This window comes from Elephas maximus, chromosome 9, assembly GCF_024166365.1.
Source record: "Elephas maximus indicus isolate mEleMax1 chromosome 9, mEleMax1 primary haplotype, whole genome shotgun sequence".
Lineage (NCBI taxonomy): Eukaryota > Metazoa > Chordata > Mammalia > Proboscidea > Elephantidae > Elephas > Elephas maximus.
This window is the reverse complement of record NC_064827.1, coordinates 101,086,569-101,109,336: the sequence shown is the minus strand read 5'-3', so window position 1 is coordinate 101,109,336 and position 22,768 is coordinate 101,086,569. Positions and strand designations below refer to the sequence as shown.

Sequence of the window (22,768 nt, the reverse complement as noted above, 5' to 3'; positions counted from 1 at the left end):
ATTTCTACCCTACCTAAACAAGCTTATTTTCCACTGTTCTCTAACATAGTGGAAGGGAGTTCTCATTTACTCTGTGTCTCATTACTGCTGTTTTGCCAGGCAGAGACTGTCCTAGGTATTTTACACGTGCTTTTTAAGTCCTCAGACCTACATGCAATGTTGGCATTCCTGTTTTCTTTTTACATATGTGAGGAAACCAAGGCATGCAGAAGTTACTTAAGTTGCCCAAGGTCACAGCTAGCATGCATGGAATAGAAATTTAAATTATCCATTTCCATGATCTCCCAAAGCCAATGTTTTTTCCAAATCTCCTTCTTGTGTAAAATTCACCTGGCTTTCCTTGGTATCCCATAATATATGTATTCTTAATACCGTATCCTTATTCATATGGCTCTTTTTTCTGGAATTCTTCTGTTCCTCTTCTACCTATCCAAATTATATCCATACCTTTTTTGGGATCAGCTTAAATTCATTTCTTTCTGTATGCCTCTCTGAATTCTATTTGTCTCTTTTTTCCTCAACTTTTATGTCTTATTCTATTCCTGTAGCTCATATGTGTTAGTCTTGTGTCCCCAGCTGGAGTAGAAATTCTTTGAGGAAAAAAGCTGCTTCTTTAAACCCCACAGGCAGGGCACAGCACATAGAAGGCTCCCAACAAATCTTTCTTGATAGGTTGATCATACAGTGACATTTTGGGGAAGATTTTTTTCTAGTTTTCGAAGGTTTAAATTGAAACTTAAGTCATCTTTGTCTCTTTGTATTTCCTTGTATACTAGCTTGTATTAATATTTCAAAGATAGATATGTTCTAAACTGCTATAGTTAGAAAAATGAAATGCTGAGGAGAGCCATAATTTTTACCTTAGAAGTTTCGTTTCATTCAATTTTTACCATGGTATTAAAATTAGCTACCTTAATATTCAAGTTCTGTAACAGCATAAAGAAGAATAATGACATTTTGCAAGACTCAACTTCCTAACCAATTCTCTTGCCCAGTAACTTCTTTTTGGAGCATCAGTCAGAATATGTGACATATTGGCAATAATTTAAAATGCCCTTTCAAAAAATATTAAATTGTCATTAATGTGAATTAAAAGTTTAGTGGTATACTGAACTTTGTTCAGAATAAGTTTAAGTAGTTTTGTTGACTTTCCCTGTGTTAGGATGACTAGTTTTTAATTATAAAGAAACATTGGACTCAGTTTGCTTTGAGTTTAGGTAGGGAAATTGGTGACTTAAACTTTCTTTTTGTGTAACACTGACATGATTTCAATTTTTTTAACCTTATAACTGTATATTGCCTGTTTTTGAATACTCATTTATATAGTAAATTATCTAAAAGCTTAGTTATCTAAAAGGTTTATTATTTTTTCCTGCTCATTACTAATTCAGATTGGATTAATTTTTTAACTCTTTTCAATTATTTATAAAATATGCACAGTTTACTCTGGGGTTAATCAGATTTTCAAGTGTTATATACCCTAGTTTGCTGCACTATTTACTATTTTAATTCTAGTTTTAGTTTTTCTCTGAGTTAAACTGATGTTTTTCTGTGGTAAACTTTATCTTTTTTTCTCTTTTTCTACTATGTCAATATAGAATTAGACGAGATGGTTCCAGAGAAATGACTTTGGTTAGGAATAAAGTTTAGTTTATGGTGTCCAGTACTAACATTTTTCTAGTTTTCAAGGTATCGCTTTGAAGTAGATCACCCATTTTTGGAGTTGGTTTTTGTCATAGTTAAGTAACAGAAACTGAGCTCAAGAAACTTAGGCAAAAATCATTTGTTGGAAGGATACTGAGTGATTCACAGCTTAGAATTAAGAACTAAACAACTAGGCCTTGGGAGAGATAGGGACTAGGCATTTCTGGGGCACAGAGGCCAGAACTAGTAGACTTCACTTTTGCAGAGGTATCATCAGGTGATTGAGTACTCCTTTGTGTTTTCTTTCTAAATTTAATTCTTGGGAGAGCAAAAAAAAGTTGGCTCACTTGCCCCACACCTTGTTGTTGGTGATGGTAGCTTGGATGCATGTCTGGGTACAGTGGTGAATGGGGTACAGTGTTATATGTTGGCAGTCCTGCCAGAATCCTAGAACATTGAAATAAAATGTAGTTACTCAAAAGAATAAATGAGAAGAGTGAGCTAATTAAATCAGGTGGACACTTGAAAAAAAAAAAAATCCTAGGCATTGAAAAAAAAATAAATAAATAAATGAAGGATTCTGAATAGACAAAAACAGATGTCCACTAAATTTATATTTTTGTCATCTGGTACATATAGGTGGACACATAAATGTACACAATTCCAGAATGTTTATTCCTGTCATGTTATCAGTGTTCTGTATTCAGCTGCAAGTAAACTACTAACCTCATCCCCAATAATAGACAACCCAAAGTCCTATCCAACTACTGCAGCAATTTTATCTGGTGGTTAGGAAATGTAATTCTTGGAGAGTAATTTGATTGGAGGGTGGTGGAAGCTATATTGGAATAAGTTAAAATGAGGTGGGTGATGAGAAAGAGGAACCAACAGATACGGGTTTCAAAAATGCAGTTTTTTAATAGAACTAGATTATTTAAAAATAGGGCAACCATATAGTTTATCGTTTTGAGGGTAAAAGGACACATTGTAAGTAATTATGTTGTAACATCAGGTATAAACCAGGAAGTTTGGTCATCATATTTAAAGGTTCCATACCTATGGTTTATTATGTATTATGGAAATGGTATAACATATTTAATAATGCTTATTATTCTTTTCCATTGTGTTCTTGCATTTTTTGAGTAATAATCACTGTTATAAAACTGGATGCTGTCTCTGACATCTCCTAGAGTATCTTTTTATTTAAATGCAAGGTTTTTTCTTTTATTAAAGTGAAAAAGCAAGGTTATGTAATATATAACAAATAATTGACAATGAAGGGAGAAATTGAAATCTCAAAATTGGAAGTTTTTGATTTGATATCTTCTGTAATATACAGGGTTCTCTAGTTTGGCGTAGATAGATAACTTTAGAGATTACTGATGTTATTTTTTAATGTATTTGTTTCCTTTTCCTGTATATATTGTCATGGTTATTTTGCTTGTGCGGTATAATTAATGTTATTATCTGTTTATTGTGAAACTTTTTTGTTTTTTTTTAGCTGACATCTGAAATGTTTGAAGCAGATCTTGAGAAGGCATTGTTGCTGAGTAAACTAGAATATGAAGAGCACAAAAAGGTATTTACACATTTATTGATTGGACATTTTAGAAGTTTAAGTAGTCAAAGGTTAGGTTTTTCCTGAATTTTAGATAAAAGTTTTAAAGTTTGTCCTAAAAACTCATCATTTTAATAAAATAATATCAAAATGTTTTTAAAATAAGAGTCCTCAAATCTTGAGAGACAACAGGAGCACGTGGACTAAGTTTTGTCTGGTAATTTGGAGTGTTTAATTAAGAAATTCTTCCACCCAAAACGAATGGAAGGAGAGGAAATGAAATTCACAGCAGACGATTTATTTTAACTTACTTTAAATGAACATAGGAAATAACTAGATTTAAAAATTTAAGTAAGTATGGGTGTTGTAGCCTAGGAACATTCCTCAAGAGACCCTGTGGTCAAGAGACCACAGCACTTAGCTAAAGTAAATGGGAGGCCGTTTCTAATATTTTGGCCCAGTAAAATTCAGTATTTGTCACTGAGCCTCAATATTGGACTGTGTGCTGAAATGGCATTCTGTAGTTTGCGGCCGTAGGAACATTTAAGTAAAACCTAGTATTGGTTTCTGTATTTAAATTGTGTGAGCATTTATTATTTTCTTATCATTTAAAAATGTAGCCCTTTACACTTAATGAGATGTTTTGCCTGTAAAATTTATTCTTGCTTGTGATGACTCAGTGATTGATTGATTGTGGTCACTGGTCACAGTTAAGGGCCTTTAGCTCCTTCATTCAAGATGAAAGGAAAAGAGGAAATAAAACTCACAGTAGATGATTTTGATACTTAATTAAAGTTTGGGAAAAGGACAAAAGTTGCAGGCAAAATGAACTTTGTGTATTGTATATGTTATTTCTATTTTCCACATCCCTATTATCTGTTATTCTAAATGATCAGGAATGTTACTTACCCCTTTAGACACCCGTCAGGCAGTTACAAAAATGGATACATCTAGCTTTGCTATGATTTAATCATTTAAACGGACTTTCAGGTTACACTGGACAGCTCCTGTCTTGCTCAAATAGTAGATAAAATTTAGCAAATGGAATATTATGTTGCAATAATGATGCGTTGTGAGGTGTATGTGTAGATAATAAAGTTAAAAGGATTAGCCTTATCCATAAAGGAGGAATAGAGTAGATGAGGTTGATAAAATAACATACTCCCAACAGAGGAAGGAGAAGAGTCAGGAATGGGAAGATAAAATGGAGTATGTGCCTAATTGCCTCCATGAACAACTGCCTCCTTTGCTATAAGACCGGAACTGGATGGTGTCTGGCAACTGTTACTGAACATTTTGATCAAAGACTCCATAGAAGAATTTTGATCAAAAAGGGGGTAAATGCAGAACGGAATTTAAAATTCTCACGTACTGTAGACTTTACGAAGCCATGGAGGCTGGATAAACCCTCAAAACTGTTGCCCTGAGATAATCTTTAAACCTTAAACCAAAAATATCCCTCGAAGTCTTCTTAAAACCAAATAATTTAGCTCAACTAGTGTAAAAAAAAAAAAAAATTTTTTTTCTTTCTAGTGTATAAAGTGTTTATACACTCAATCCCATGCATATTATAATAAAAACAAAAATTCATGCCTTGGCCTGTAACCCCCTTCTAGTGACCACCTTCTTTTTCTTCTCCTTCCTTTCCGGACCAAACTTAAGACAATAACCTACAGCCAATTTCTTCTCTCAGTCTCATCCTACTGAAATCTGGCTTCTGCCAGTCTCTTGACACTAAAGTTAAGGTCAACCTCCTCCAAATTGCCAAATGTTGTAGGTATTAAACAATGTCTTCCTTGAGCATTATGTTCTTTTAAGATCTGTCTGTATAGGATCAAATTGACAACAGCAACTCAGAAGATTAGATAGGAACCTTAGGGGGCAGTGAGTTTATATTAATGGGGAGAAACAACTCAGAAAAGGTAGGTGAAAATAGTTGCACAACTTGAAGAGTGTAATCAGTGTCACTGAATTGTCCATGTAGAAACTTGAAGGTGTATGTTTTTGCTGTGTATATTCTCAACAGCAACAACAACAAAAAATAAATTATTAAAAGAAAACCCTATGGTTTTCGAAATGGAACAACCAGAACAGAAATAATAAGAGTGTTAACACATTGTGAAAATGTAACCAGTGTCACTGAGCAAATTTGTGTAGAAAGTATTAAACGGGAAACTAATTTTCTGTGTAACAAACCTTTACTGAAAACACGATAAAATGTTATTTAAAAAAAAAAAAAAAAGGATATCATGCTCCCAGCCAGTTTTCTTAGCAGAGTTATAGGCCTGGTACCCCAAAATACTGGTTTTATCAGGCAATAAAGACTGTCAGAGAACTGAGGGATTCCTTGTATGCTATGGCTAGTTTGATACAGTCATTGAGTTAAATCAGTAGTCCGGTAAAATAACCATTATTTTCTAACCTAAAGAATTTTATAATTGCTAACTAAAGTTTGGGATGGCATTTTCTATTCTGTTCTAAAACTCGTTCATCAAATATATTTGAATACCCAAAATATGCTAGGCGCACAGAATACAAAGATAAAGACATGGTCCCATCCCAAGAGTTTAGAGGAGGGAGACATACATATGTATTCTTGAGAGATGAATGTCCTCAGTGCAGTTGGGAATACAGAAAAATAGCATTTTCTGTGCCTTTGATGGCAGTGGGTTTTAGAAAAGAATTGTTAAAGAGGAGTCTTAATAGATCAGTTACAAGTTCACCAGGTAGACAATAGGAAAGCAGACATTCCCAGGCAAGGACTAGCAAGTGTTCAAAACATGTACATATGAAAGTATAGTGTATTTGAAAAACTATAATTTAGGAACCTAGAGTCACTGGAGGTAATAGTCAGAAGGATAGGATATAAAGAATTTTGTATACTAGCTGTGGTTCCTAACCAAAAGGTCAGCAGTTTGAATCCACCAGGCGCTCCTTGGAAACCTTAAGGGGTAGTTGTATTCTGTCTGTTAGGTTCGCTATGAGTCGGAATTGACTACGGCAATGGGTTTGGTTTTTTTTTTTAATATATATACACCAGGCTAAAGAGATTGAGTTTTACATATCTGTTGTCAGACAGCTACTGAGTATTTTTAACTTTTACATTGATTTCAGATTTTCATTTTAGGAACTTGTGCTGTAGCAGTGTAGAAGATGGATCGAGGGGCTAAAATTAGAAACTGTTGCAGTGTCCAAGCAAAAGAAGCTAGAGAAATTACAGAGGATACAAAGAAAAGAGAATAGATTGAAGAGATCTTTAGGAGATAAAATCAACAGGACTTAGTGACTAATTTGGATATAGAGTGTGTAGCAAGAATAGGCAAAGATGACTGTAAAGTTTTTAGTGGGGGCATTTGTGTAAATGATAGTGGCAATAAACAAGGTAATTACTATAAAGTGGGGAAGGCAGAGTGGGTGAGATGGAAGGATATCATAGTTAGCTTGGAGATGCTTATTAAACATTCCAGATGAGTCGTCCATACATACAGAAGTCATCCAGATATAGGTAGGTATAAAGCATTAAGAAAAATAGGTTAAAAAAGGAATAATGGCTAACATCAACTACATTTTTAAGAAGAGGATTAGGGAAGAGAAGCCAGTGCAGGAGACAGAGAAGTAGTCAGAAATGAATGACAAAATCAGGTGATGCTTTAATACCTATAACATTTGGCAATTTGGAGGAGGTTGACCTTGACTTTAGTGTCAAGAGAATGGCAGAAGCCAGATTTCAGTAGGATGAGAAATTAAATGAGAGAAGAAATTGGCTGTAGGTTATTGTCTTAAGTTTGGTCCGGAAAGGAAGGAGAAGAAAAAAAAAGGTGGTCACTAGAAGGGGGTTATAGGCCAAGGTATGAATTTTTGTTTTTATTATAATGTATAATACGCATGGGATTGAGTATATAAACAAACAGGTATACTTTGGCTAGCTTAAGGTTAGATTTTTTAGTATTTACTTTTTATTCTTAAAAAAACAGAACTTTAAGAAATGTATTAGCTGTTAACGGACTGATGTTACTAATGTTAACTAAGCTTAATTATTGTTGGTAATTCCTTTCAGGAATATGAAAATTCTGAATATGCTTCAGCTCAGTCAAAGGGTATGAATAAAAAAGATAAAAAAAAGAATCAGCAGGGAAAAGACAAACCTCTCACAGTATCACTAAAAGATTTTCAATCTGAAGGTAATGTATGTGTGAAATATATTATGCTAGAAGTATTCTAAGGCTCTGTGTTTGTTCTATGATTTAAGTCGTAAGTAACCTTTCTAATTTTTAAAAATAAGGGAAAGTTGTTTCACTGATATGTTATTTAGAATATAAAAAAATGTGAACTTGTTTGGAAATAAACCATTTGAGGATTAAAGTAATTTAAAAATCAGTAATTAGAAGCCCATAAAACTTGAGTAAGAATTTATCTTTTTGTATTCGGAGTTTCTTTTCTAAAACTCACTGAAAGTAAAAACTGACATTCATAGTTTTGGAGTTATCTTGAAACACACTATTGTCCTTATACATGAAGTGATTTCACTTACACTAGTCCAAGGATAGTATCTTCAGATTTCATCTGTTGTTGGTCATCCTCTTCAGGTTATTTGCAATTTCATCTTAGAAAATTAAAATATAAATTTTAGAATGAAGCATATTACTGGAAAACTGTTTATAATATCATTTGTGTTTTTAATTGAACAGAGAAGACAAAGAAATTATATCATCCATCAAACTTTTGAAGACAGACCAAAGCACATTATTATTATTTTTAAGACATGTTACTGTTTAATGCAGGAAATGGTAAAAACCCTAAACCTCCGGTGTCTAATATGATAACCACTATTCATGTGTGTCTCGTGTGACAATTTAAATATAAGTTAATTAAAATTGGCTAAAATAAACAATTTAGTTCCTCAGTTGCATTAGCCACCTTTCAAGTGCTCAGTAGCCACATATGACAAGTAGCTTCCATATACTCCAGCACATAGAACATTGTGATGATCACAGAAAATTTTATTCAACAGCATTGCACCTATACCATCAGAATAATTGCTGACCAAATGAAGAGCTATCTGTTCATTGACAAAGCGATATGTTTGATTCATATGAATTTAGCCTTACATTGGGCATTTGTTCTGTGAGGATTAATAATACCACAGCAGTAATCTTAAAAAAATCTAAATACTTTTGTTTTCAGAAACACACCATTTGGTGAAGTGAGGAATACATTTAGAGGGTTATGTTGCTTTCATTTGAGAGTCAAGAGTTTCTCCTATAATCTGCCTCTCTTATTAAGTTGTTTTGCTTTGGGATTAAAAGAACCATATGCATGTTAAAATAAAATTTTCAAGGTTAGTGAGAAAGATTTTATTTGAGAAATTTATTTCATTAAAGACTAGGCAGAAATAACCATGGAAAGAATGCTTTTTAAAACTATTTTCCATATGTTTAATTTATTAAGTACTATGTAAATTGATTGGATACACTGAGAAAGACATCAATGTGATAACTGTTAAAGGGAAGCTACACAACTTGTGATTTTGGCATTATTTTTAGTCTTTAAGAGTGGGAAATTTCTGTTGTACACAAGAAGCATTAGATACCCCGATCATTTCCCATTTAAATATGAGCACTTGCCTCTTATTTGTGCTTTAGGTCATCCTTGGATATGTGTAGATTCCCTTATGTTTTCCTTGTGTTTATCCTGCCCTCAGTAATCCCTTTTTAGTAATGCTTGTTGTTACTAAGTCAGCAATTTGTTTTGTCTAGATATATTTAATTATCACAGGTTCTTTTTTTGTATTCGTTCTATATATATACATCAATTTTTAAAATTTTTATAGTATCAGATTACTATGATGTATATTTTTTAAAATAAAAAAAAAAGCTAGCGGTTTTAAAGGTCACAAATTATTATTTTACCTTTGATTTCATTCTACAAGGCATGGTCTGAACGTTTTTTTGTAGTTATTAGTACCTGGTGATTTGAATTTTGGACATACTTGTCCTCCCTCAGTCTGCCCTCTGGCCCCCAAATTATGGAAACCATAAAAGTGAACTATGTGGAATTCAATTGTTTAAAAATAATACCCTTTGGTGTGGGTGGTGTTTACTGAGTTCTTGTAACACTTGTAAGGCCTGATCCCTAGGCTGAGCAAATTAATGGTAGACTCTAATCCCTAGAAAAATAAATCAGACGTGAGTTCTAGAAAACCCCTAGATGACTTCTAAAACTCTTACTGTAATTTTGAAATTATTTTCAGATACTTGGAATTTTTTATATGTTAAAGAATTCTGTGTGTTGATTTCCTTCAGCGAAGTTGCACCATTTGTTTTTGTTTTTTTTTCATTTACAGATCACGTTAGTAAAAAGTCTGAGGTAAGTCTTAATTTAACCATCTTCATTCTAGAAAATACTTGATCATTTTAAGAATAATACTCTTAACGCTTGCAGTAAGTCTTTTACAACTTATGGCCATTGAAAGGATAACCCATAGGTTTTTTTGAGTGAACCTAATCATGCTTCTGAATATTATAAGGGTATAAGATACATCATAGTAGAATAAAAATAAATAATGTATGTGAAGTATAATATAATTTGGCTTTATTATTCTGAATTTTTTTGTGGATCAGAAGGCCTACTACTTGAGTGCCAAACTTAAAATTTCAGAGGAAAGTGGCGAAATTGTCTTAAGACTGTATTTTAATCTTCACTAAAAACTTACCCTGAGACTGTCTCTCAAGGTATTTTGGAATTAAAGAAATTGCGAAGTGACCTGTGATTATGTAGTTTTACCCATTGGTGAGGTTAACCTGGATAGTTACATCTCTTACCATTCACTGTTAGAGGATTGTGCAAAGCCTACATACATGCATGGTTTTGTTGGTATCTTTCATGTTTTTTTTTTTAGTGCTTCCTTTTCAGACCCAATGCTTTGTAATCTCTCTCACGTTGCAACAATTAGAATAGAAATGACACTTGCTAGAATGGAGAAAGGGAGACAATTAGCTTTTCTCCGTTAGATGTCTGAGAGATATTGGCTACCACTGCTACCCAGACCCCTTCACTACAGTGTAGTCAAGAACATCCCAAGAGAATTCGAGATAAGTAGAATGAATAAGAGAGTAGGTTCTTGTACATACCTCTTTGTAAAACCGTAGCTAATAATAACTTGTAAGGAGCATTATATGATCTTTAAAGTTACTTTTTTGTTTGTTTTTTAATCTTAATATGTTGTCTTTTTAAGTACCTGTACTGGTGGGAAGAGTATAGCATATGTACCCGTTTCTCTTAGTCCCATTTTTATCAAGCCTTCATGATGCCAGTCCTTCTAATATGTCCTATAGCTTTAAAATTTTAGTGATCATCATATGTCTTGAGGCCTGAAAGATCAAGTCTTCAGTATGCTTGAATAGACCATCTCTGGAAGGGTATGTAAGAATTATGACAGTAGTTGCCAAAGGTAGGGAAGAGGGGATTACTGAGACAGACATAAAAGAAGGGCTTACTTTTCACTGTATAAACTTTTGAATTTTCTGTAATGTCTGTGTACTACTAATTTAAAAATTATATTACAATAGAATGCCCTTGGGTGAGGGAGGGAGCTGGAGAACAAAACCAGTCCTATCTGGCTCCACAGCCTTCTCCTTTTTTATTGCACTTTATCTTCACCATGTTTACCTTTAGGTGGTTAAATGAGCTTGAATAAGTAATTTATTCACTTTAGGCCCTCGTTATATTTGCCTTTATTTTTAAAAGTAAACTCAAAGGAATAAGGAGGAAAATAGAAAATAATCATTAGATTTTTGTTTGTATAGGATAAAAACCTGATTTATGTAGTATTTTAGTAATATTTCTACCACGCATCTGTTAGTTTGTCCTACTGTGGTGGCTTGCATGTTGCTGTGATCCTGGCAGCTATGCCACAGGTACGTCAGATACCAGCAGGGCCACCAATGGTGGGAGGTTTCAGCGGAGCTTCCAGACTAAAACAGACTAAGCAGAAGGTCCCGGTGGTCTACTTCTGAGAAAATCGGCCAGCAAGAACCTTACGAACAGCAGCGGAACGTTGTCTGATACGGGGCCGGAACACGAGCCCGCAGGTCGGGAGGCACTCAGAAGATGCCCGGGAAGAGCTGCCTCCTCACGGTAGTGTTGACCTTGATGACCTGGATGGGGTCAGGATTTCAGGACCTTCATTTGCTGATGTGGCATGACTCAAAATGAGAAGAAACAGCTGCAGGCACCCATTAATAATCAGAACATGGAATGTACAAAGTATAAATGTGGGAAAACTGGAAGTCAAAAATGAAATGGAATGCATAAAAATCAATATCCTAAGCATTAGTGAGCTGAAATGGACTGCTGTTGGCCGTTTTGAATCAGACAGTCGTATGGTCTACTGTGCCAAGAATGACAAATTGAACAGGAATGCATTGCATTCATCGTCTGAAGGAACATTTCAAGACGTATCCTGAAGTGCAGTGCTGTCAGTGATAGGATAATGTCTATACACCAACAAGGAAGACCAGTTAATATGATTATTATTCAAATTTATGAACCAACCACTAAGGCCAAAGATGACGAAATTGAAGATTTTTACCAACTTCTGCAGACTGAAATTGATCAAACATGCAGTCAGGATGCATTGATAAATTATTGGTGATTGGAATGCAAAAGTTGAGAACAAAGAAGAAGGATTGGTAGTTGGAAAATATGGCCTTGGTGATAGAAACAACACCAGAGATTGCAGGATAGAATTTTGCAAGACCAACGACTTCTTCATTGCAGATACCTTTTTTCAGCAACATAAACAGCAACTATGTATGTGGACCTCACCAGATGGAAAATCAAATCAGCTACACCTCTGGAAATAGACAATGGGAAAGCTCGATATCATCGGTCAGAACTGGGCCAACTGCGAAACAGACCGTCAGTTTCTCATAGGCAAGTTCAGGTTGAAGTTGAAATTTAAACAAGTCCATGAGAGCCAGAGTACGACCTTGAGTATATCCACTTGAATTTAGAGACCATCTCAAGAATAGATTTGTGCATTGAACACTAATAATGGAACACCAGACAAGTTGTTGGATGACACCAAGATCATCATACATGAAGAAAAAAAAGGAAAGAAAGACAAAATGAATGTCAGAAGAGACTCTGAAACTTGCTCTTGAGTGTAGAGTAGCTAAAACAAATGGAAGAAATGATCATGTAAAGGAGCTGAACACACGATTTCAAAGGACTGCTTAAGAAGAAATATGCAAAGACCTGGAGTCAGAAAACGAAAAGGGAAGAACACACTTAGCATTTCTCAAGCTGAAACAACTGAAGAAAAATTCAAGCCTTAAGTTGTAAGTTTGAAGGATTCTGTGGGCAAAATGGAAACCCTGGTGGTATAGTGTTAAGAGCTTGGCTGCCAGTCAAAAGGTCAGCAGTTAGAATCCAGCAGGCACTCCTTGGAAACCCTGTGGGCAGTTCTACTCTGTCTATAGGGTAGCTGTGAACCGGGATCAACCCAACAGCAGTGGGTTTGGTTTTTTTGTTTATGGGCAAAATATTGAATGATGCAGGAAGCATCAAAACGAGATGGAAGGAATACAGAGAGCCACTGTACCAAAAAGTGTGGATCAACATTTAGCCATTTCAGGGAGTAGCATATGATCAAGAGCCAATGATATTGAAGAATATTGAATATACCATCTTCAGCTACACTGAAGATATTGGTGAAAAACAAGGCTCTAGGAATTGATGGATGTTTCAAAAAACGGATGCAGTGCTGGAGGTACTCTTCCATGCCAAGAAATTTGGAAGACTGCTATCTGGCCAACCACCTGGAAGAGATCAGTATTTGTGCCCATTCCAAGGAAAGATGATCTGACAGAATGAGGAAATTATCGAACAATATCACACACAAGTAAAATTTTGCTGACGATAATTAAAAAACGGTTGCAGCGATACATCAACAGGGAACTGCCAGGAATTTAAGCTGCATTCAGAAGAGAATGTGTAACGAGGAATATCATTGCTGATGTCAGGTGGATCTTGGCTGAAAGCAGAAAATACCAGAAATATGTTTACCTGTGTTGTATTGAATATGCAGAGGCATTCAACTGTGTGGATTATAACACATTATGGCTAAGATTGTGAGGAATGGGAATTCCAGAACATTTCATCGTGTTCATGGGAACCTGTACATAGACCAGGAGGCAGTCATTGGAACAGAACAAGGGGATACTGCATGGTTTAAAATAAAAAAATGTGGGTCAGAGTTGTTTCCTTTCACCATGCTTATTCAGTCTGTATGCTGAGCAAATAATCCGAGAAGCTGGACAATATGAAGAAGAATGCAGTATCAAGATTGGAGGAAGACTAGTTAACAACCTGTGATACGCAGATGACACAACCTTGTTTGCAGAAAGCAAAGAGGACTTGGAGCTCTTACTGATGAAGATCAAAGATCACAGCCTGGATTACACCGCAGCATAAAACAAAAGTCCTTACAACCGGACCAGTAAGCAACATCATAATAAATGGAGAAAATACTTAAGCTGTGAAGGATTTCACTTTACTTGAGTCCACAGTCAGCGCCCATGGAAGCAGCAGTCCAGAAATCAAATAACGTATTATATTGGGCAGATCTGGTGCAAAAGACCTCTTTAAAGTGTTGAAAAGCAAAGATGGCACTTTGAGGACTAAGGTTTACCTGACCCAAGCCATGATATTTTCATTCATCTTATATACATGGGAAAGCTGGATAGTGACTAAGTAGGACTGAAGAAGAATCACTGCCTTTGAATTACAATATTGGGGAAGAATATTGAATATACCATGGACTGCCAGAAGAACGAACAAGTCTTTCTTGGAAGAAGTACAGCCAGGGTGTTCCTTGGAAGCGAGAATGGTGAGACTTTGCCTCTCTCCCCCCAAAAATGTGTGTATCAACTTGGTTAGGCCATGATTCCCGGTATTGTGTGGTTGTCCTTCATTTTGTGATTGTAATTTTATGTTGAAAGGATTAGGGTGGCATTGTACCACCACCCTGACTCAGGTCGCCTCTCTGATCTCAAGGTAAAGGGAGTTTCCGTGGGTTGTGGCCTTTATCAAGAGATAAAAGGAGAGGGAAGCAAGCAGAGAGTTGGGGATTTCATACCACCAAGAAAGCAGCACCAGGGGCAGAGCGCGTCCTCAGGACAAGGAGTCCCTGTACCTGAGAAGCTCCTCAACCAGGGGGAAGCCTTCCTCCAGAGCCGACAGAGAGAATAAGCCTTTCCCTGGAGCCGACACCTTGAATTTGGATTTGTAACCTACTAGACTGTAAGAAAATAAATTTCTCTTTTTTAAAGCCACCCACTTGTGGTATTTCTGTTATGGCAGCACTAGATGACTAATTCATTGCACACCTTGGACATGTTATCAGGAAGGAACAGTCCCTGGAGAAGGACATCATGCTTCATGAAGTAGAGGGGTCAGTGAAAAAGAGGGAGACCCTTGATGAGATGGATTGACACGGTGGCTGCAACAATGGGCTCAAGCATAACAGTGATCATGAGGATGGCACAGGACTGAGCAGTGTTTCTGTTCTGTTGTACATGGGGTCACTATGAGTTGAAACTGACTCGACAGCACCTAACAACAACTTACTAGCTGAAAAGTAAGGTTGGATTTGTTGATTTCTAAAATTATGATAAATGATCTATGATTGAAATAAATAATAAAATATACAGTAAAAAAGGAACCCTATCAGTATTAATAGTACCAAAACACAGAAGAGTAGCGATAAATAAGTTGTCGTTACTAGTTGCCGTCAAGTCAATTCCAACACATTGCAACCCCGTGTGTGCAGAGAACTGTTCCATAGGGTTTTCAAGGCTGTGACCTTTCGGAAGCAGATGGCCAGGCCTGTCTTCTGATGCCCCACCGAGTGAGTTTGAACCACCAACCTTTTGGTTGGCAGTCAAGCGCTTTACCGTTTGTGCCATCCAGGGACTCCAGTAATAGACTATTTAATTTTAAAAACAAATTTCACCTAGCTTTTACAAAACTCACCTAAATTGTATGAGAGACTGACTTGATTTGTAAACTTACACTTAAAGCACAATAAAAGTTAAAAAAAAAAAAAAAAACTCACCTAAAATATGGCTTTACCCAATTAGTTCTCCTATTTCCCACTTCTCTTGATGGTGCTGAGCTTATTTCTTGTTCCCATGCCTTTGCTTATTTGTATTTGTTAGCTGTCCTTGGTTGTAAGTAACTGAAGTCCAGCTCAATCCAGCATAAGCAAAAAAGGGGCGCTTACTTGGTTCCTATACCCAAACGTGGAAGAAAAGGAAGAGAGCTGGTCTCAGAGTTGACTGTATTCAGGGATTAGGCAACTTTGGGACTTTCCATTTCTCTCTCTCTCTCTTCCCATGCTCAGTTGCTGTCTGTGGCTTCACCTCAGGACGTGATTACTGGGGGATCTTAGATTACATCCTTGCAATTAGAGATCCAAAGGAAAAGAGAGCCATTCTTCCACTTCCAGCTTGGAAATACCAGGGAGAATTAGCAAAGGGCAGAATGAGAGATTAGGAAGATGTAATGATAATGTGATTGCTAGTTATTCCAGAATTGTATGTCATGGTGGCAAATAATTCCCCATATGAAGTAGGAGCTGTCACTAGAAGAAAAGGGGTGGGGAGGCCAGTAATAAAACAAATATTTCTAACTAGTTTAATCTACCCAGAGAGCCCTTCTCTTTTATTTCTTGGTACACTATTCCAAATTATTAGAGATTAAAAAAAAAAAAGAATCCAAAAATAAAACAATGACCCCCCCATGTACTCCTCACTCAGCTTTAACAGCTCACAACACATGACCAATCTTGTTTTGTCTGTATTTCCACTAGTCTCCCATAACTGTATTATTTCAAAGCAAATCCCAGACATCTTAATTTCACCAATAAATATTTCAGTATGTGTATTTTAAAGGTAAGATGTTTTCTTTGTTTTTAACATAGTGCCACTATTACACGTAAAACATTTAACGACGGATGTTTTAATACCAAATATCCAGCCTGTTTTCAAATTTCCCGAATTATGTAAAAAAACTTTTCTAGTTGATTTGTTGTATTTAGATAGCAACAAGGTCCACTAATTGCATTTGTTTGATACCTTTTTGTTTGTTTCTTATGTCATTTAAAATTTAAAATAAATTTTTTGTTGAAAATACCATATCTTTACACCAGTAACACACTCCTTCTACATTTGTTTGCTAACCTCACCCTCTCCCTGTGAAGTATTTTTATAAGCTCACTATGCTAATTTTATTTTTACAGCAACATGTAAAAAGATTGGTATAGCAGCACTTAGGAAAATATCTCACAGGGAGGGGAAGGGTGCGGTTGGCAGACAAGTGTAGAAGGCATACACTATTTGCATAAAAATATAGTATACACAGCAAAACATACACCATCTTAGCAATTTCCGTATGTACAATTCAGTGACATTGATTACATTCTTCAAGTTGTACTACCATTCTTGCTGCACTTTTCCAAATTGTTTCACCTCGTTATCTTAAATTCACTGCCCCCTAAGCTTCCCACCCAACCTTTCCAGTTGCTGTTGTCAGTTTGTTCTCACATAGATAATTCTTTAAGAGAGCACAATGCTCAAATCAGACATACTTCACTAATTAAGATAAGCTGTTTTTTGGTACAAAGAAGACTTCAGGGGATAGTTTCGGTTTAAGATTTGAAGTTTAAAGGTTATCTCAGGGCAGTAGTTTCTTGGGTTTATCCAGCCTCAATGGCTTCGGAAATTCTGGAGTCCATGAAAATTTGAAATTCTGTCCTGCATTTTCCCCCTTTTGATCAAGATTCTGCTATAGAATTTTTTTTATCAAAACATTCAGTTGTAGTAGCCGGGCACCATCAAGTTACGATCTCAAGGCAAAGGAGCCATTTGTTCATGGAGGCAATTAGCCACACATTCCAATTTTTCCTCCTATTCCTGATTCTCCTTCCTCTCTTGCTCCAGGAGAATAGAAACCACTTGTTCTACCTTGGTTGGCTCCTTGCAATCTGATGTCTGTTTTAATTGATAGGTTTTTTGGTCTGTAGCATTTCCAACATTCTGGGTTTTGTTGATTGAATCCCCAGTATGTAGTTTACTGTGTTTGTAGTGTTCTGTGTATTTCCTATAAACCATTCATTAGTTTTAGAATCTTAATAGATTCAAGTTCAATTTTTTGAGGCAAGAATACTTCCTAGATAGTATGATGTACTCTTTATCATATCAAATCAGGAGTTATAGAATAGCCATTTTTATGATGTTGAAATTGATCAGTGGTTCTAATAACATTCTCCAATAAAAGGAGCCAGGGCTCCTTGGAGAAATGGCTGCTTCTGGGACTGCAACAGGGAATATGCAAGATGAGCCTGAAGCATTTTGTAGTGCCATAAAGTGAGGAGGTGTTTTAAAAATAGGATGAAAGAGCTCCCTATAGCCAGAGCTGGAACAGTTTGAGCATCGAAGTAAATAACATAATATTGGTACCTAAAGTATAAAGTAAATCCCAGGAGTCACTACTAATACAAATAAGTTATTGAATAGGTAAATAGATGGATGGGGGAGAAGAGACAAATCTCCTATACAGAAGAATTCAAAATAATTTATGTAGCTATTTCCCCTTTAGGAGGTAGACCTTACTGCTCTTATCCTTCCTGTACTTCCCCAGCATGAGCTACAATTAATGACTCGTTTCCATAGAGTACAGTATGGAAAGGGAGGGAAAGTAACTTTACAGTGGAGAAACATGGTGAGCACAACCTTGAGCAGGTGATCAGTGTCTACATATTCAGTTATAGGTCATGGTGATGACCTGTACCCTTAATGTGATTTATTGAAAATAGCACCACACCTCTGGTCTTCTTGCAAAGCCCGTAACTCCATTCTAAACATGAGAAAAACATCAGACAAATCCAAATTGAGTGGCATTCTAGAAAATACCTGACCGGTATTCCTCAAAACTGTTAAGGTCATAATAAACAAAGGCTGAGAAACTTATGGACCAAAGTAGGCTAAGGACACTTGAAAACTAAATGTAACGTGCCGTCATGGATGAGATCCTGGAACATAAAGAACATTAGGGGAAAACTAGTAAAATTTGAATAAAATCTGGAGTCTAGTTAATAGTAATGTACCACTATTAGTTTCTTAGTTGTAACAAATGTACTATGGTAATGTAAAATGTTAACAGCAGAGGAAACTGGGTGAGGGTTATACTTAACTCTCTGTGCTGTCTTTATATAATTTCGGTAAATCTAAAATTATTCTAAAATAAGAAGTTAATCAGTGTGTCCAAGTATTGTCAGCATTATAAAGCTTCCTATCAGCCTTTCACCCAAAGCTTTTAACAGTGATTAATGATTATTTCCTAGATCCATGATTTCATTAGAGTTTGTTCTTCATTAAATTTTTATTTAGGGAATATATGCATATAGTAATAAAATGAATGGTAGAGTTTATGATGAAAACCAGTAGTCTTCCACCCCAGCCCTTGCCCTTCCCTTACTACTTTTAAAAATCTCTCATATTTTAAGATTGATTCTTTTTGCTAAGCCATGTAAAATTATTTAAGAGTTTTTCTGAACACTGTTTTTTCATACTACATTATCTGCCCGTGTATTTTTATCCCCTTCCATTATCCTTTACTTGCCTAACTTCTACATATAGTTCAAAACTTGGCCAAGTGGTCACTTTTTCCTGGAAGCTTTCCCTGGTCATGGCCTTGTTTAGATGCTCAGAACACCCTGTGTATACCTCATAGCACTCAACACCCTGTCTTATCATTGTTTTACTTTATCACTATAATTGGACTTCTTGGAAGTCTGAGACCATGTCTTGTTGATTTTGTTTCCTCAAACAAACAAACACATTGCTCTTAAGTGGATCTCGACTCATAGCGACCCTATAGGACAGAGTAGAACTGCCCCATAGAGTTTCCAGGGAGCACCTGGTAGATTTGAACTACTGACCTTTTGGTTAGCACCCAAACGCTTAACCATGCGTAACTATGCTACCAGAGTTTCCTTTGTTTCTCCAGTAGCCCTAATTTCTGGCCCGTAGTAGGTAACATAAATGAATATTGGTTGAAGAATGAATGCTCTGCCTTCTCAGTAAACAATTCCCTGATCTCTAGCCTTTCTTGGTCTGCTTCTCTTGTATATTTTCTGTAACACTTATAACAGGGAGACACATAGGTTTCATTTCTTCTGCCACTTCTAGTACATATGATACGGCCTTCATGGAGCTCTGCATTAAGAATAACCCTGAGACTGCATCCTGCTCAGCAAGAAAAAGTTCCAGTATCAATTAAAGATGTTTGCCATTTATAAAAGAGGCTGCATGCTTTACAGGTATTTGCAGTCCTTGACATGCTAAGAACATTTAATTATTGTGTTTATGTTTCATATATTAGTTTCCGTCTTTCTCAGTAGATTTCAAGTTCCATGAGAGTAGCCCATGCATAAAAAAAACATAGCATAGTAATAAATTGCATAGTAAGAGGTTAATAAATAATTATTTCAAATAAGTTCAAAACTTGAGCCCATCAGGGTCTACCCTAGGAGATAGAAGAAAGTAGACTTGTTGTTAGGTGCCATCGAGCCAGTTTTGCCTCGTAGCAACCCTATGCACAACAGAACGAAACGCTGCACAGTCGCACGGTTTCCTCACTGTTGTTGCTATACTTGAGCCCATTGTTGCAGCCGCTGTGTCAGTCCATCTCTTTGAGCGTCTTCCTCTTTTTCACTGACCATCTACCAAACATGATGACTTTCTCCAGGGACTGATCCCTCCTGACAACATGTCCAAAGTACGTGAGACGCAGTCTTGCCATCCTTGCTTCCAAGGAGCATTGTGGTTGCACTTCTTCCAAGACACATTTGTTCGTTCTTTTGGTAGTCCACAGTATATTCAGTATTCTTCTCCAACACCAAAATCTAAAGGCGTCAGTAGTTCTTCTTCCATCTTCCGTATTCATTGTCCAGCTTTTGCATACATATGAGGTGATCGAAAACACCATGGCTTGGGTCAAGCCCACCTTAGTCCTCAAGGTGACATCTTTGCTTTTCAGCACTTTAAAGAGGTCCTCTTTAACAGATATATCCAATGCAATGCGTCGTTTGATTTCTTGACTGCTGCTTCCACGTGTGTCGATTGTGGATCCAAGTAAAATGAAATTGTTGACAACCTCAGCCTTTTCTCTGTTTATCATGATGTTACTTATTGGTCCAGTCGTGAGGGTTTTTGTTTTCTTTATGTTGAGGTGTAATCCACACTGAAGGCTGTGGTCTTTGATCTTCATCAGTAAGTGCTTCAAGTCCTCTTCAATTTTAGCAATCAAGGTTGTGTCATCTGCATAACGCAGGTTGTTAATGAGTCTTCCTTCAACCCTGATGCCCTGTTCTTCTGCATGTATTCCAGCTTCTTGGATTATTTGCTCAGCATACAGATTGAGTAGATGTGGTGAAAGGATATAACCCTGATGCACACCTTTTCTGACTTTAAACCGTGCAGTGTTGCCTTGTTCTATTCAAACCACTGTCTCCTGGTGCATGTACAGATTCCTTGTGAGCACAATTGAGTGTTCTGGAATTCCCATTCTCTGCAATGTTATCTGTAATTTGTTATGATCCACACAGTTGAATGCCATAACAGTCAATAAAACACAGGTAAACATCTTTTTGGTATTCTCTGCTTTCAGCCATGATCTGTCTGGCATCAGCAGTGATATCCCTGGTTCCACGTCCTCTTCTGAATCTAGCTTGAACTTCTGGCAGTTCACTGTCAATATACTGCTGCAGCTGCTTTTGAATGATTTTCAGCAAAAGTTTGCTTGCATGTGATATTAATGATATTGTTTGATAATTTCTGCATTTGGTTGGATCAGCTTTCCTGGGAATAGCCATAAATATGAATCTCTTCCAGTTGGTTTGCCAGGTAGCTGTCTTCCATATTTCTTGGCATAGATGAGTAAGCACTTCCAGCACTGCATCTATTTGCTGAAACATCTCAATTGGTATTCCGTCAGTTCCCAGAGCCTTGTTTTTCACCAGTGCCTTCAGTGCAGTTTGGTCTTCTTCCTTCACTACCATTCGGTCCTGATCATATGCTGCCTTCTGAAATGGTACAGTGACTGTGTATTCCTTCCATTTTCTCTTGATGCTTCCTGTATCGTTTAATATTTTCCCGTAGAATCCTTCAGTATTGCAATTCGAGGCTTGAATTTTTTTCTTCAGTTCTTTCAGCTTGAGAAATGCTGAGAATGTTCTTCCCTTTTGGTTTTCTATCAGCTGTTTGCTCATGCCATCATAATACTTTACATTGTCTTTTTGAGCCACCCTTTGAAATCTTCTGTTTACTTCTTTTACTTCATCATTTTTTTCTTTCGCTTTGGCTACCCCTCATTCAAGAGCAAGTTTCAGAGTCTTTTCTGGTATCCGTTTTGGTCTTTTTTTTTCTTTCCTGTCTTTAATGACCTTTTACTTTGTCCATGTGTGATGTCCTTGATGTCATCACACAACTCGTCTGGTTTCGGTCATGAGTGTTCAAGGCGTCAGAGCTCTTCTTGAGATGACCTCTAAATTCAGGTCGGATATACTCAAGGTTGTACTTTGGCTCTCATGGACTTTTTTTTTTTATATATAATTTTTATTGTGCTTTAAGTGAAAGTTTACAAATCAAGTCAGTCTCTCACATATAAGTTTATATACACCTTACTACATACTCCCATTTACTCTCCCCCTGATGAGTCAGCCCACTCCCTCCTTCCAGTCTCTCCTTTCATGATGGTTTTGCCAGTTTCTAACCCTCTCTACCCTCCCATATCCCCTCCAGACAGGAGATGCCAACACAGTCTCAAGTGTCCACCTGATACAAGTAGCTCACTCTTCATCAGCATCTCTCTCCAGCCCATTGTCCAGTCCCTTCCATGTCTGATGAGTTGTCTTCAGGAATGGTTCCTGTCCTGGGCCAACAGAAGGTTTGGGGACCATGACCGCTGGGATTCTAGTTTCAGTCAGACCATTAAGTCTGGTCTTTTTATGAGAATTTGGGGTCTGCATCCCACTGTTCTCCTCCCTCAGGGATTCTCTGTTGTGCTCCCTGTCAGGGCAGTTATCGGTTGTGGCCAGGCACCATGTAGTTCTTCCGGTCTCAGGATGATGTAAGTCTCTAGTTCACGTGGCCCTTTCTGTCTCTTGGGCTCATAGTTATCATGTGACCTTGGTGTTCTTCATTCTCCTTTGATCCAGGTGGGTTGAGACCAATTGATGCATCTTAAATGGCCACTTGTTAGCATTTAAGACCCCAGACGCCACACTTCAAAGTGGGGTGCAGAATGTTTTCATATAGAATTTATTTTGCCAATTGACTTAGAAGTCCCCTTAAGCCATAGTCCCCAAAGCCCTGCCCTTGCTCCGCTGACCTTTGAAGCATTCAGTCTATCCCGGAAACTTCTTTGCTTTTGGTCCAGTCCAGTTGAGCTGACCTTCCCTATATTGAGTATTGTCCTTCCTCTAATGGACTTTTCTTCAGC

The 22,768-nt window shown here is 36.8% G+C and overlaps 1 protein-coding gene across 4 annotated transcripts in view; it reads left to right on the top strand.

Annotated features, from left to right (window-relative positions):
- Positions 1-22,768, top strand: part of GKAP1 (G kinase anchoring protein 1) — a 90,692-nt gene that overhangs the window by 35,287 nt on the left and 32,637 nt on the right. For all 4 annotated transcript variants that reach the window (XM_049895746.1, XM_049895742.1, XM_049895745.1 and 1 more), the window contains exons 5-7: positions 3,146-3,223; positions 7,260-7,383; positions 9,546-9,568. In XM_049895746.1, the coding sequence (XP_049751703.1) occupies positions 3,146-3,223; positions 7,260-7,383; positions 9,546-9,568 (225 nt within the window). The remainder of the gene's footprint in view (positions 1-3,145; positions 3,224-7,259; positions 7,384-9,545; positions 9,569-22,768) is intronic.